The following is a 16,804-nucleotide window of genomic DNA, read 5'->3' as shown; positions in this document are numbered from 1 at the left end:
AGCTTTAATGAGTAAAAACAGGTCAAATTTCACCAAAAATGGAAAGAAATGGAATAATGTACAGATTTTGCTCTTATGGAAAGAAATTGGTACTTTTATTCACCACAATGGCATTCAACTGATCACAATGTATAGTCAGGACATTAATAACATGAAAAATTACTAATACAATTTGAAAACAATACTTCAACACTTAAACTACTTCAAAGAGTTCTCATCAGAAAATCCTCCACGTGCAGCAATGACAGCTTTGCAGATTCTTGGCATTCTAGCTGTCAGTTTGTCCAGATACTCAGGTGACATTTCACTCCACGCTTCCTGTAGCACTTGCCATAGATGTGGCTGTCTTGTCGGGCATTTCTCACACACCTTACAGTCTAGCTGATCCCACAAAAGTTCAATGGGGTTAAGATCCATAACGCTCTTTTCCAATTATCTGTTGTCCAATGTCTGTGTTTCTTTGCCCACTCTAAACATTTCTTTTTGATTTTCTGTTTCAAAAGTGTCTTTTTCTTTGCAATTCTTCCCATAAGGCCTGCACCCCTGAGTCTTCTCTTTACTGTTGTACATGAAACTGGTGTTGAGCGGGTAGAATTCAATGAAGCTGTCAGCTGAGGACATGTGAGGCATCTATTTCTCAAACTAGAGACTCTGATGTACTTATCCTCTTGTTTAGTTGTACATCTGGTCTTCCACATCTCTTTCTGTCCTTGTTAGAGACAGTTGTCCTTTGTCTTTGAAGACTGTAGTGTACACCTTTGTATGAAATCTTTTCATACAATTTCAAGCATTGTATAGCCTTCATTCCTCAAAACAATGACAGACTGACGAGTTTCTAGAGAAAACTGTTTCTTTTTTTTGCCATTTTTGACCTAATACTGACCTTAAGACATGTCAGTCTATTGCATACTGTGGCAACTCAAAAACAAACACAAAGACAATGTTAAGCTTCATTTAATGAACCAAATAGCTTTCAACTGTGTTTGATATAATGGCAAGTGATTTTCTAGTACCAAATTAGCAATTTAGCATGATTACTCAAGGATAAGGTGTTGGAGTGATGGTTGCTGGAAATGGGGTCTGTCTAGATTTGATCAAAAATGACTTTTTTCAAATAGTGATGGTGCTGTTTTTTTACATTAGTAATGTCATGACCAGAGGTGTATACTTTGTTACTGTACTTAAGTACAGTTTTTTCATATCTGTACTTGAGTATAAATATTTCTTTGGACTTTTACTTTCACTTCACTACATTTTGAAGAGAAAATGGATACTTTGATAAATTTCTCCAGACCCTTTCGATACTTTTGCGACATGGTAACACCAAAATAATAGCCAAACATGCGTGCAGATCAGCGATAGTGATGTCTGATTCATTAAAAAAATAATTTGAGTCTAATCTTTTACATTTGATTCCTTTGAACTGAACAAAAAGATTCAAAAAGCGGTCTGAATGATTAATTTAGCAAATCATGAATCTGAATCAAAATCACAATCGAAGCGCGCGCCAGATTACGTGTTCCGCCTCCACTGGGGAAGACAAGAAAGAATGGGCACAACGCGCGTCTGTCTGTTCTTCCTTCAGGTTACCGTAGTAATCTTAGTAAGCGCACACCAGTTTTTTTAGTGACTGTCTGAACCATCTATTTTCAAATCGTTTTCAGTTTTGAAGACGTGCATTCTGTTCCATTTAGCTGCACTCTGTCTAGCTGTTTGAAACACTCGCCTGCTGTATATGCGTTGAGTCCACTGCCACAGGCGCCTGGTGTGTGTGTGTGTGTGTGTGTGTGTCCAAGTGTTTGTTCCTGTGGGAAAGCCGCAATGCTCCGTATTGTTACTGTTATAATTCATGAAGCGTTCCATTCAACTCGGAGAGTCTGAATTTCCACCTTTCAACTGGGTAAAGTGCAACAGAATGACACTTTATTTCGGACATCTAACTTGGAAACTGGTGCAGAAATCTTCAACTCCCATTTCGTCGAGATGCAGGTGTGTGTTACGTCACTTAGGGCAGGGAGGTTTACAGTCGGTAACAAACATTTACTTTTACTGAATAATATCCACTAATGAATCAAAGTTCTTACATTAATAATAAAACGTGTTTAGCAAACGTTTTGCAGAGACAGGCGTTCAAAACACGGTTAATTACACTCTCTTTGTTTTGATTATCGTAACGATAGCATAGCAGCATCATATATCAGTTTTATTGCTATGAGACATCTCTGACAATCAATGTACCCCTCAAAACCACAACTTGATCTCATAATTAAAAGTAAACTCCCTCTTTGACATGTTTGTGTTTAGTTGTCTGGTAATTGTCACTGAATTTCGAATTAAGTGAAAAGTCACATCATGCGTGATCAAATCGATCATCCTTTTCATGATCGATCATTGCTGCCACGTCCGAGTACTCGAGTACTCATGCCCATCCCTAGTCTTAACATCATGGCGTAAAATTAATTACACAAATGAAGACATCAAAACAATTATAAATGTAAAAATAATAAATATAATGATGATAATAATCACTGAAATATAAATCATGGTTTGAGGTGAACGTGTTTTTGTGTTATTTTATGTTTTAATCACAGATGTATAGGCTGCAGAGTTGCGTTCACAATGAACTGCTCTGTGGAAATAAAGCGAACTGAACTCAAAGCACCTCCTGAGCTGAGATGTCTGAGATCATTTGCTGCACTCATAGATGATACTGTTCTTGCGAAAAAATAAAAAATAAATTCAGAAGACAGAAACAAAGAAAGAGTGAGAACCTTTTACATGCGTGTATTCCACAAGACTGCACGCCTCCGAACAAACAGCGTGTCATACATGCGCATAGACGGCTTTTCTGTCATCTGTTCTTAAAAATATAATAAAGTGTGTTTCTTCAAGCTTGTGTCTGTGTGTTACGGGCAAATTATTTGTAATATTTATTTGATAATAATAATAGCCTAATAAATAATAATAATAATTTAATACATGGGAAAACGAGCCAAATATGGTCTTGACATTGTCAAACGCATCAGCTATTGGCGATCACTCTGACCATCGTTGATCCCCAAGATCATCGTCTGTTGGCACAACCCTAATGTGCATTTCTCTCTATAAATTAACAAAATGTTCAGACAGTTTCCTTGCATGTTTTTCCAACACATTCAGAATCATTACCGCTTTTGCCGGTGTCGCTGCGGCTCGCTTCATGTGTGCGCTTGTAAAAGTTATATTTTAAAGACTCATTATTACGGTTTAGTATTTCTCTGTAATGTAGAACAGTGTTAGCAATGTTACTTATAACATTCTTTCTCAGCCCTGGAACTCAAACCATTTTCTGATGCCCCCCAAAAAATCTATTTAAGTAATTAAATTAATATAATAAACGTGTGGCTAGTCGACTAATGGCTTAAATTAACGCCTACTAGTCGACTAGGAAAATCTTTGGTCGGGGGCAGCCCTAATTTATATACACACACTACTAAAAAGGCAGGACACCAATTACTATTATGATGTACAAATACTTTATTTTTATTTTTATGTATTTAACATCTTCAGACCTTATTCACTTTCATTACATGGAGAAGAGCAGACAGGATCATCTTTAGGATTTCATGTTTTATGTCCCACATAAGAGAGGTTTGGAACGACAAAAGGCTGAATAAATGACAGAATTTCATTTTTAAGTGAAGTATTCCTTTAAAAGTGCTGAAACTAACAAGTCTGTGATTTACTTACAGGGAAAACCAACTTGCTTTATGAATCGTTTATATGGATCAGCCAGTGTATTTCTCAAAAATAATGGCTTCATATTTTTTTAAGGACTTACTGTTCCTGAATTTCTTAAGTACTTTCTTAGGGTCAGACAACAAGAACTGCCATAGAGCGGCAAGATACAACAGCACAAGGAAATTACACAGGAAATGAAGAGGACCATGGAATATCACAGGGAGAGAGAAGGAAAACAAAAGTGTTACAGACATTTCCCAGACTGCAATCTGACATAAGGCCAAGTTACTAGGGAGACAATCTTGAGAAGTGATATCAAGGTACACTGAAATAACAGGCTGAGCCACTCACACATGCATGAAGAACTGAAGAAACAAAGGTAACACTTTACAATAAGGTTCCATTCGTTAACATTAGCTAATGCATTACTTCTGTACAGCATTTCTTAATCACTGTTATTGTTAGTTAATAAAAATACAACTATTCATTGTTAGACCATGTTATTTCATAGTGCATTAACAAATGTTAATAAATACAACTTATGATTCGAAAAATGTATTAGTATATGCTGAAATTAACATGAAGATGAATAAATGCTGTAAAAGTATTGCTCATTGTTAGTTCATGTTAACTAATGTTGCTACCTAATGTTAACAAATGGAACCGCATTGTAAAGTGTTACCAAACAATTTGTCGTCCTGGAGATAGATTTGGCAGCTGAAGAACTACAGCAAAAAGTGGCCCCACGGTACACTGCAGATTTCAAATCAGGGAGTCAATTGTCTAAAATGAAACATGTGGTTTTAGTTTTTTTATATTTTAGACCTTATCAGCAATAGCCATCAAGTCATGGGATAACTATTAGCTATTAAGGTTCTGATAACATCAAAAGTCACCTAAAAAAGCAACACGGAGCAGAAAGACGTCGCTGGGAGAGTCGATACAGTAATTAAAGTCATTTCCCTACTAAAAGACCAATACAGAGCACAGTGCAAGCTCAATATCTAACAGAATGTTCCCAACTCTATTCATATGTATGCTGTTTGTGAGATCATCTGACAGAGTACAAGTCATCACACATCAAGCCCTGCTGATATCATGAGAAAATATCCATCTAAATATTGCAAAGAAAGAGCCTCTGGAATAATATAAGCAAAATGTACACAAAAAATAGGTTTGAAGCTGACAGTTTTAGCCACAGCACTACAGACGGGAAAACACTTACTTTCCAATGTTGTCTGGAAGTGCTTGCAAAGAAATGTCATTGATGGAAAGGCATGTTAAATTCCGTAATTCTGGAAAACTTTCAGGCAATCTGAAACGAGACAAAAACAAAATAAATACAACTCACAGTTAAAGGTGAAGAGTGTCACTTCAGTGCCACTAGATTCACAAATATTACTGCTTCAAACAGGCTTCCTGAATACTCCCCCTTTTTCCAAATAGTACCGCTGCAAACTCACTCCATTGATTGAGCCATTGGTTGATTGTAGCTCGGCTGTTCATAAGAACGAAGCATGAACACACTTGCTGCTTATGCAGATCACTCTCTGTTATATTTGAATGATAACATAAAACATAATGGTCTCTAATAAAAGTTTTGACTAAATTAATTTTCTCGCAAAACAACAACAAAAAACAAAGAAAAACAAATACAAATGAAACAAAACAACAAAGCCAAACCATAACAGAAAAAACAAAACAAAAACACAAAAAAAGAAAAAAGATAACAAAACACATACAAATTAAACCAAACACACCAAAACAGACCAAAACAAAGCACAAAAGAAAACCAAGGGAAAACACATGAAACAAAACAAAGCAAAACCAAACCATAACAAAACAAACCAAAACACACAAAAAAAACGATAGCAAAACATAAATGAAACCAAACCGCAACAAAACAAAGCAAAACACAAAACACATAAAAATGAAAAAGCCAAACCAAAACAGAACAAAAAACACTTAATGTTTATAATAACAATCCTATATAAAAATGACTAGTTGAAAAATAAAACCATAAAGTGGTTTGTTTCAATTACAAATCGCCAGACAAAGATAGCAGCAGTAAAGCTTTGTGATGTCCAGCATTATGGAGGATCCAGTTGGCTAAATGTATCTCGAGTGCTAATGCATAACGGATGACCTGGCAAGCACAACACAGTCATTAGAGTATCGTCAATAAACCACGGCGATGCTGTCAACATGCAGTCTTTATGCTGTATTATATATGTGATTAAGACTATGTCATTTAAAGGACCACGCAGGCCCTATGCGCACACACCACAATCACCACAGAGAAAACATACTTTACATCTGTATCGCCAACTTCATGTAGATTTTCAGCAGTGTTGGGGAAGCTAGTTTGTCAATCTACAAGCAACTACAAGTAGTTAAACTACAAGTACAAACTACACATAGTTAAACTACAGTCAAGCTTCACTACAAGTTACAAAAAGCTGATAATTTAACATGGGAACATTTTTATTATATATAGCAGTATTTATCTTGCACAAAAAAACTAAACAAAAAACTATACCAATTAGGGTGACAGCATTAAACCTGAACAAAAAAATACTAGGACATTTCAAAAATGTACATTTTCAGATTAACCGCAATCTTCATTAGAACAATCTCGATATTAGGCATGTGACGGTATTCGGTAATACGGTATATGAAGGTAATTAACTTGCACGATATTGTTATTGTGGGCACTTCAAAATACCGTAAATAATTTTAGATAACCTTTTAGCCAAATTGTTTCGATTTTTCTGATCGCACAGTAGTTTTTTCCACCACCAACGAATCAAGATTCACAACACTGCATGCATGTGGCATAAATGACACACGTGCACTCTGATGCAAACAACAACCAACAGGTACGCTCATCTGAGGGACAATCACCCCATGCAATTCACAGAGATAAAAGTAAGTTGTTACAGTTCTGCTTGCTTTTCCAAACTGTTTTTGAAAACTGAGAGAAAACTTTGAGAACTAGCTAAGTGACAATTAAGATGACAAAGAAAGAGAAATGTTGTTGCCATTTGCAGATAATGTGTAGCTTGCTTTCAAGTGGCCGAAAAGTAGTTCGCTAAAACTCTGCTAGTTACACAGTAACGTCTGCTTCTTGTAGTAACAACTAAAATACAGCTGGAATCAGCTTACACCAATCCTGTGGCAATGTGGCACAATGATGATTTCAATATTAAGTTCAAGTTGGAACATTTATGTGAACTTACGGTTATTAAATTTAGCTAGCATCTATATATTAGCAACTGGCTTGCTATCCTGAAAAACATGCATACTATTGTTGTAGCCTAGTAGCTGGCTGGATCAAATTAGTCTAGCCTTACTTAAGTTGTAGGTCTGTACTGATCTGTACTGATCAGTGGCCCCATGGCATAATGACCATTTAAATATTAAAACATCAACTTAAAGTTAGATTTGGCAATGTATCTATGGTGTTGATTTTTTTTTCAATTCGTTTTTTTAATGTTCAGGTTTCTCTTCAAAGTTCTTTGTTATCTGTTAATTTCAAAGGCAAGTCTGGAATTGAAAAAGAGTAATTAAACTTGTTATTAAGAGAACAACAATAAAGTTTGTTTATCTTTCAACATGGTTTTGTAATGCAATTCAATACCGTGATAATACCCTATACCCTATATCAAAGCTTCAGCAATTATCGTGATGTGTAAATTTGATTCCCGCCATATGCCTACTCTATATCAATTACTAATTCTCAAGATCGATTTTTTACTCTACCCTCTGTGCCCAGTGACGAGATCCACGTTTAAGTGTGGAAATTTAAATTAAAAAAAGAAATTAAATATTGATCTGTTTCTCATTACATCATATCGCTTCTTAAGACATGGATTTAACCACTGGAGTCACATGGATTACTTTTATGCTGCCTTTATATGCTTTTTGAGCTTCAAAGTTTTGGACCTTCTTGACTTGCATTGTATGGACCTACAGAGCTGAAACATTCTTCTAAAAAGCTTCATTTACGTTCTGCTGAAGAAAGAAAGTCATACACATCTGAGATGAGGGTGAGTAAATGATGAGAGAATTTTTATTTCTGGTTGAACTATCCCTTTAAATTTCTGAAAACTAAATTCAAGTACCTTAAGCACTTCAAGGAACTTGTGCAAACCCTGAAAATAGTGAAGAAAAAAGCAACAGATTTTGATGTTTGACAGGTCATTTCATATATGATCACATGGACAGAAAACAATGTTGCGAATTTCAAAATATCGAATTTTGCCTCGAGATGGTTCACCATTTATTTTGGTTCACAATATTTCAAAATTCTATATATTGTCCAATCCCTAGTTTCTTTTAATACCCTTTCTGTTCTTTATAGTCAGTTGTTGATCTTTAGTTTGTTTGTGGTTTAACGCCATGCCAGCTTCCATGGCTATTTTCACACCACATTATTTTTTTTATTTTTTTTTATACAATCAAAGTTATATAGTGATTAAAACCTATGTAAAGCTTTTAAAATATATTTTCGTTAAAAACTCAAACTGATACAGGCCGAGCTTTGTTAAAAATTCATTCAAAAGTTTTAGCTGAATATAACAATTTCCTCAAGGAGTTACACCCAGCACAATCCAATAAAACACGATTCAAAGACAATGGATTCTGGCATAAGGCACATAATGGTGGATCTTCTGATATTAAAAATGTATTAGCCTGGAGTGTCCAATTCGGCAACGGATGTAAATTATCTGATCCCAACTATTAGTGAAGTGAAAAACAAAACGAAAAAAAAAAAACACCTTTTTCCAACAACAGGGTTGATTTCATGTAGTTTGTTGATCCCATTCAGTTTGCCATTTGTTGATAATATAAGATAGTATGACAGCTTTAAGATATGAAGGTGGTATAGAGCATTTTTTAAGTTCTGTGGATAGCACCTCTTTAGCAGCAATACTTGCTCATTTCCTGGGAATCCAAAATGGCCAGGAACCCAGCAAAAGTAGATATTAAAATTCTGTGCCTCCAGAGCAGACACTCTGGTTAAAATTTTTACAATTGCTGGGTGGTCATTTTTGAGAGATACCAGGGCTTGAAGACATGATTTTGAATATGTTATTAAAAAATGTCTGTGTTGTGCAGTCTCAAAACTGAACTTTGTTTGGGGATCCATTTTCTTCTGTTTTGGTGACTGACCACAAATGCAGCTGACACTGATCCATCTGTATTTACACCGATCAGCCACAACATTAAAACCACCTGCCTAATATTGTGTAGGTCCCCCTAGTGCCACCAAAACAGCACCAACCCGCATTCTGAGATGATATTCTTCTCACAACAATTGTACAGAGCAGTTATCTGAGTTACCGTAGACCTCTCTGTTGGTCTCTGTTGACCTCTCTCATCAACAAGGCATTTCCATCTGCAGAACTGACGCTCACTGGATGTTTTTTGTTTTTCGCACCATTCGGAGTAAATTCTAGAGGCTGTTGTGTATGAAAATCCCAGGAGATCAGCAGTTACAGAAATACTCAAACCAGCCCGTTTGGCACCAACAATCATGCCACAGTCCAAATCACTGAGGTCACATTTTTTCCACATTCTGATGGTTGATGTGAACATTAACTAAAGCTCCTGACCCGTATATGCACGATTTTATGCACTGCAGCCACACGATTGGCTAATTAGATAATCGCATGGATGATTGTTGGTGCCAGATTTCAGTTGCATTACACTTACATGTCGTCAAAAGTTTGGCGTGTAAAAATGCACTAGCCAGTGGTGATTCTTTCTCCAACCTGTCCGTAGAGGGTTGGGTCTTTAACTCTGTTATATATTGTAGGGCTTATGTGAGGCATCTATTCTCCAAAGACAGTTCATTAGCTTCTCCATCCGGACTTTGAATTGGTGATATTCTGAAGGCCTCCAGAGCCAGACGTATGCCTCGATGATGTACGTTGTTCAAAATCTGAATGTATGATTTCCTGGCTGAGACATACACTATGCTTCCATAATCCAAACGTGATCGAACCAGCGTCCTGTACAGATTTAGCAGTACTGAACTTCTGCTCCCCACTTGGTTTTAGCCAAAATCTTTAAAATGTCCATGGATTTAAAATATTTATCTTTTAAAGTCTTTACATGAGGAATCAAAGACCGAGAAATTTGGTCTCCTTGACAACTTTAATAGGCTGTCTATCCATAAATAGTTCTGGGTCATGATAGAGAGAGCATAATTGACAAAAATGCATACAGAGAACTTAAAACCGTTGGACCAGTTGTTGATCCAAAAAAACAAAAATAAAAACCTGGATCGGTATCGGCACCGATACTGAAATTTTTACAGGATCGGGTATCCGTCTGACCAGTCCAATCCAAATCTGATACAGTGTGTTAGTCATGTTTGTTACTGTCAAGGTCCAAAAATGACATAAAAGAACCATAAAAGCACCATTTAAGTAGTCCATATTTATTCAAAGCCACTTGAAGACATGCAATGGCTCTGTGAATACAGAAGTAAATATACAGTATGCCTATGCAGCGTGTTAGTGGCTCGTCTCTGTTGGCACACATACATAGCACATGCAAGCTGTTAATGTGCTTGCGGTCGTCAGAGCGGTGCGCAATATGTGAGCGCCACACACAAACAAAATCTCAGATGTAGAAGTTCAATAGTTCGGTTCTCTTATAACATGCAGGACCATTTCACCAGATTTTGAATAAGAAGCGAATTAAACTACTGTAAACTAGCCCACATACAGACACCTACAGGATTTCCTGGAGTGTTAGGATCAAAATATGTGCAAAATAAAAGCCTGAGGGGTTTAGAGTTAAAGGTGCAAGACTGAAATTTATAACTACTGCATTATAAAATTCAAAAAGTCAATAATAATAATTTATTGTTATTATCATTATTATTTGTTTACAAACTGCAACAATATTTCAGTTGAATGGGTTCCAAAACATAACTGAATGAAGTGTGATCTGATTTCTTACAACTAAAGTGAACAAAAAAGAGATCTGAATCCTTTAAAGTCCAGATACAGTTTTCAAAAATTGTGCAAAGAAAACTGAAGACTTTCACTGGAATTACTGTTAATTTTGCTGCTACATTATCCAGTATACTAGTTAACATTAAAGTTTCTTAATAGGCTGTACATTTATATTGAAATAATGTGTAGTTAAAGGTTGTTTCTTTACATATAAAAGAGTACCCCCAGTTACTATCACACAGTGAGGTATAGATATTCTAAAACGATTAGCAAATAAACAACATTGGTATCGGATCGGTATCAGCCTATACTGAGATTTCAGGTATCAGAATCGGAAGAGAAAAAGTGGTATCGGTGCATCCCTAATTCTAATCACACATAGCACAGATACGGTACAGAAGTTGTGCGACATTCTCGTTACTGTAATATGCACTCAACCAAAACAATTCCATTCAAGTGTCTGTTGAATTCCTGCTTGAATTTTTGCACCAGGAGTGGCATAAAACCACCCAACAGTAATGTGTAAGACTGGTGGAAAGTGTGCTAAGACACATGAAAGCTATGATTGAAAATCAGGGTTATTCCACCAAATACTGATTTCTGAACTCTTCCTAAGTTAAAACATTAGTATTGTGTTGTTTAAAATGAATATGAACTTGTTTTATTAGCATTATTCGAGGTCTGAAAACACAATCTTTTTTTTTTTTTGACCAGTTGTCATTTTCTGCAAATAAATGCTCTAAATGACAATATTTTTATTTGGAACTTGGAAGAAATGTTGTCAGTACTTTATAGAATAAAACAAAAATGTTCATTTTACTCAAACACATTCTTATAAATAGTAAATCCAGAGAAACTGAACATTTGGAGTAGTCTCTTAATTTTTCCAGAGCTGTATGGTTTTTAACAGGGATCTTACAGTCTCCTCAATGGGTTGTACTGTTGTTTAAAGTGTTTTTGATCATTATGCAAAAAAAAAAAAAAAAAAAAGCATCTTTCCAAAATAAGTAGCCAACAAACTCCACAAAGCACAAGCTGTGAATATTAGATGTGATCCAAGACCTTTATATGGCTTCATTCAGCACATGCAGTTGAAGAGACTAAGTCTATAATGTATTACACTGATGTTTTTTTTATTTTTTTTTATTACATAAATGGACTGTTTGTAAACCAATTCGCCCAAATCTTCTTTTAGAAATAATGGCAGCTACTCCAGAGTATATTTCAAAAGTATATTGTGAAGTAAAGACTGCATGTTTGTTTTTTTCTGTGAGAACATCAGAAATCAGCATAATAAATAGTAGTACAAAACTAATCCAGCAAAGTAATAATACTGTAAAGAATAAATGTTGTAATATTACTTGATCAAAGCAGGTTTTAAAGAGGTGCAGTAAACTAGAGTTGGCTTCAAAAATTATCTAAATTTTTCAGACTATTGACGATATTCAGTCTTGATAATTATGTATTTCCTCTGAAATGGCTAAATGTATTTAAAAGTAATGAAGGCATGTTTCCCCAGTTTTTCACTAAATGAACAAGGGAGAATGAGATCTAATCACTTTCATTGATATGCACTTTTATATTTAATATACAATGATACATAATAGCCTAATAAGAAGCATTTACCTTCATATATTTTTACTAGAGCCCGACCGATATAGGATTTTTGAGAACAATACAAATTTTAGAGAGGGAAAATTCACAGATTACCGATATGGTGACCGATATAGCTAATTTTTGAGCTGGAATGAAAACAGACCTTTTCTATGTGGATTTTGCACCGATATGACTATGCAAAGGTACTCAGAAGGCTGCTTTCTTAAATATTTTTGTCAAAGAATATTTGACATTATTATTATACATGGTCAACAAATTCTAGAAATGAACACTGAGAAAATAAAGAATAAATACAAATACAATAAACAGCTTAAACATCAGTACTGTTAGTATCAGTCAATTGCTGACCATTTAAATAAAGAATAAATAAAATAAAAATCAGTACTGTATGTTTAGTATCAGTCAATTGCTGACCATTTAAATAAAGAATAAATTAAAAATAAATAAATAGCTAAATAAACATCAGGGGCCGGTTGCACCAGCTACACGTACGTTACAACTTAGCCTAGTTGTGGCGTAAATGGGCACTAAGTCACAATTTACACTCTACTAAATATTTGAGCATTGCACCATTAAATTTATGTAGAACGTAACACTACGTATAAACTAAATATATACAGCAGCCTCTGACCAGGAGTAACTGATGGAATAAAAAAGCAGACTCATTTAATGACATCAATGAGATCATGTTTTGGTTAACAGGCATCAGTCCTTTATATGATGATGTTGGCTTTACACTCATTTACATTTGTGAGAGAGAGAAAAAAACTGAAGCGGCTCTTCAGCATGAAACCGTTCTAACAGTGCCGTTTTTAGGGTGCATCGCCCGGTGTCAAGTTTCAAAACATTCAAAATATATATAGGATATTAAAATGAATAAATGTCTATTTTTCCAGCCTACTGTATTAGTATTTATCACCACCTCATTTATTTTAGATACAGTTCCTATATATATTATTATTTACACAGGGCAAATATACTATTTATTAAATCTACATTTATTACGCATCCTCTTTTAATGTCTGGAAAACCAGACTTTTAAATATTTCATTTTATAAATGCAACGACTGGAATTGTTCGGTTGAAGGGGGTACCAAACTGTGAATCCTGAACAAAACAGTTTGGTGAATACATGTTTACTCATTAGCTTCCACTCAGCTGACAACAATGAAAGTAGCTACGTGATTAGCTAGTTAGCTATAAGCTCGTTGTCATAGAGAGTAAAAGATGGACTTTATTTACTTTCCAGCATTGTGTCTCACCAACTAGGTAACAACATAGCGTGAAATCAACACACAACAGATATAATCCACCACCACACTGTTGTCTGCTGAGCTGCAAAAAGATGCTCTGATGTTTACCTTTCAATCTGCTACATTACTGACTGCACTGACAAACTATAGCTGGCTAACACAGCAAACAGTTGAGTGACATGGTTGTCAGGGACAGGGTTAACATTATATTAGTTATATAAAATGATGGGGTAATTTTTTATTAACTTTCCAGTATGTATTTCACAAACTAGTTAGCAATTTAAGGAGAAGAGATCGCTCAAATCCACACAGTTTAACACTGCCCTGTCTGCAGAGCCACCGTCAGCTCAGAGTCAGCTCTGAAAAGACGGAGCGCACTCTGCTGGACAAATTACGCTTTGACACCAATTCTAAAGCATTGTTTTCTGCATTATATGTTCTGAAAAAAAAAATTCATATCGGCGCATATCGGTAAATTATACGCCGATACCGATATATTGGTGAAAGTCTAATATTGGCCGATAATATCTGTATTATATAATATATCGGTCGGGAACTAATTTTTACGTAAAAATTTTTTGTGAATGAACAAGGTGTGTAAAAAAAAATGATTTGGAACTCAGTAGAACATTGCATAATACTAAAATATTACTGTGGGACCCAAAATTTTATTATTCTAATTTAAGTAAGGAATAATTGACGACAGACCATTGAATTGTTGAAAAATAATGCACACCTGAGGTGGTAATGTGGTCACAATGCGCAGTGGAGTGCATTATTTTTATTTTTTTAAATGTATCCCCTTTTCTCCCCAATTTTGGAATGCCCAATTCCCACTACTTACTAGGTCTTCATGGTGGCGCGGTTACTCATCTCAGTCCGGGTGGCGGAGGACAAGTCTCAGTTGCCCTGCTGCTGAGACAGTCAATCCGCGCATCTTATCACGTGGCATGTTGTGCATGACACAGCGGAGACTCACAGCATGTGGAGGCTCATGCTACTCTCCGCCATCCACGCACAACTTACCACGCACCCCATTGAGAGCGAGAACCCCTAATCGTGACCACGAGGAGGTTACCCCATGTGACTCCGGGCCAATTTGGTTGCTTAGGAGACCTGGCTGGAGTCACTCAGCACACCCTGGGCTTTTATTTTGAAACTGAAAGTGCGGCGGTACAGTGTGAAAGCTTACAATGTTCCGCATATGTAATGTTTAGATGCAAGTAAATCTGCATACGAGAACACCAGCATGCGAGAGAGCGCTTGCCATCTCAGAAGCATCGCAAAGACAGCACAAAATAAATTGCAGCCTCAATTTGTTGACCTCAAAAATAACTTCTGAATATATTTCATTCCATGAACATTGGCAAATAAGCAACTAGTTGTTCTCTGGTGCGGGCCGTTTGACACAAGACCCGCATGATTCCAGTCAATGCTGCTGATACAGTAAATGCTGAGATGTTTGCGTAGTTATGGCTCAATGTATCGGCAAAGGAACATTTATAGCACATTTTATTCATGTCAGCAAATGCTGCATTACGCTGTGTTGTGAATTTGACAAATAAATGTTTTAACTGTGATGTTTTTATTTTGAGCATGAGTAACTTATGGTCAAGTGTCATCACATGCAGGCTAACACTTATAGACATTACATTATATAAACACAAAATGCAGTCATATTAAAGTGAGCAAGTCTCTCGCTGACATGCGGTGTCGGATTACAGGCTCGCGCTCTGCACGGAGACCTGTAGGTGCGCTCATTATAATACTGAAAAGCTAACTAAACTTTTTGTTTACAGATAACAAATAATAAAATTGTGAAGATGAATAAACACCTTTGATGATAAATAACTGAGAAATCATTCGAGTCTAATAAGCATTACAAGTATTACATTCTTATTTCCATGGAAAGATTTCTGAGGTAAAATCAATAAAGTTCATTAACACGCTCTAAAATACATTTAAAACCGTGATGAATATTACTCACGCACAGCAACACCAGATAAAGAAAAACAGATGTTTCCTTAACAAATCAACAAGAAGCCAGAACACCTTTGCAAACCAAAACCTTTGCATGTGCTAATGTAGACAGACTTCATGTCGAAGCAGGGAATTTTGTAGAAGGATTTTTTGTGCTGTGGTCCTCTGGTGGACAAAATTGGTACAACATCCTGCATCTGTAATTCACAATTGAATAAACTAATAATTTTGATGTGTTGCTAACAAAAGTAATTGGTGAAATTTAGCATCTGTCATCAGACTGTCCTGGTGTTTATTATCAAAATAATCAAATTTGACAGAAAAGATCCAGTGGATGCTGTGGACATAGCTATTTGGGTGTGACATTTCAACTGCTTTGAGCACAGATGCAAAAATAGGATTTTAAGTTATAGCACCCCCTAGCATAAAAAATGAACTAAACTTTTCATGTTACCTCAGTGTTCTCTTATCCATGTGTGCAAAGTTTTAAATTTGAAAATTGCGCTCACAAGATACAGGATAATTAGTCATAATAGGTCGTGCCCCGAAACGTATTTGCTGAACGTTTTGACATATCAAAATTCCTTTACCAACTTTTTGTCAGGAGGGTCTGTAGATTATGCATACTAAGTTTCGTGCGAATTGGACAAATGGCCAGGGACTAATTCGAAAAAGTAGGTTTTGCAAATAAATCTAAGTCGTAGAAAACTTTTGTTGCGGAAATGAAAATTCACGTGACCATATGATTTGGGAGCAGAATTTGATTGACCATATGACTGATGGATACAGAAAAGCTTTAGAATTTTATTTTAACCTATACGGTTCCGGAGATATTAGCAAAAACACAAATTAGCTAATTATAGTGCCACTGTGTGGCTGATTGTCACAAAATTTGATATACCGCTTCGTGTAGACACCCTGCTTGTATATAGAAAGTTTAACCATCGGCCATTCCCAATACGAGTTGTTAGGTGCTGAATTTGGATTGGCCGCTGCCGGCCATATTTGTTGATTTGTTGAATTGATTTTTAAAGAATATGTTAGCACTTGAACCAAAGAAGATGCATATTAATTTGACTTTGTCGCTCAAATGGCAGTAATGACAGTTTTTTTGTTGTAGCACCCCTAGTGGCAGAATTGTATGAAATTTTATGTACAACTTCGAAATGTTCTGTAGACTATGTATACAGAGTTTGGTTAATTTGGAGTTTGCATTGAGTAGATATCAATCAATAACTAAAATCACATTCAACTGAAGGAACT

At 35.8% G+C, this 16,804-nt stretch overlaps 1 protein-coding gene across 2 annotated transcripts in view; it reads right to left on the bottom strand.

Annotated features, from left to right (window-relative positions):
- LOC127413611 (leucine-rich repeat-containing protein 1-like) overlaps positions 1 to 16,804 on the bottom strand; it is a 159,098-nt gene that overhangs the window by 96,670 nt on the left and 45,624 nt on the right. For both annotated transcript variants that reach the window (XM_051650890.1, XM_051650891.1), the window contains exon 4: positions 4,946 to 5,035. In XM_051650890.1, coding sequence (XP_051506850.1) covers positions 4,946 to 5,035 — 90 coding nt within the window. The remainder of the gene's footprint in view (positions 1 to 4,945; positions 5,036 to 16,804) is intronic.

This window comes from Myxocyprinus asiaticus, chromosome 23, assembly GCF_019703515.2.
Source record: "Myxocyprinus asiaticus isolate MX2 ecotype Aquarium Trade chromosome 23, UBuf_Myxa_2, whole genome shotgun sequence".
NCBI lineage: Eukaryota > Metazoa > Chordata > Actinopteri > Cypriniformes > Catostomidae > Myxocyprinus > Myxocyprinus asiaticus.
Note: the sequence above shows the minus strand (reverse complement) of the source record. Positions and strands in the feature narration are given on the sequence as shown.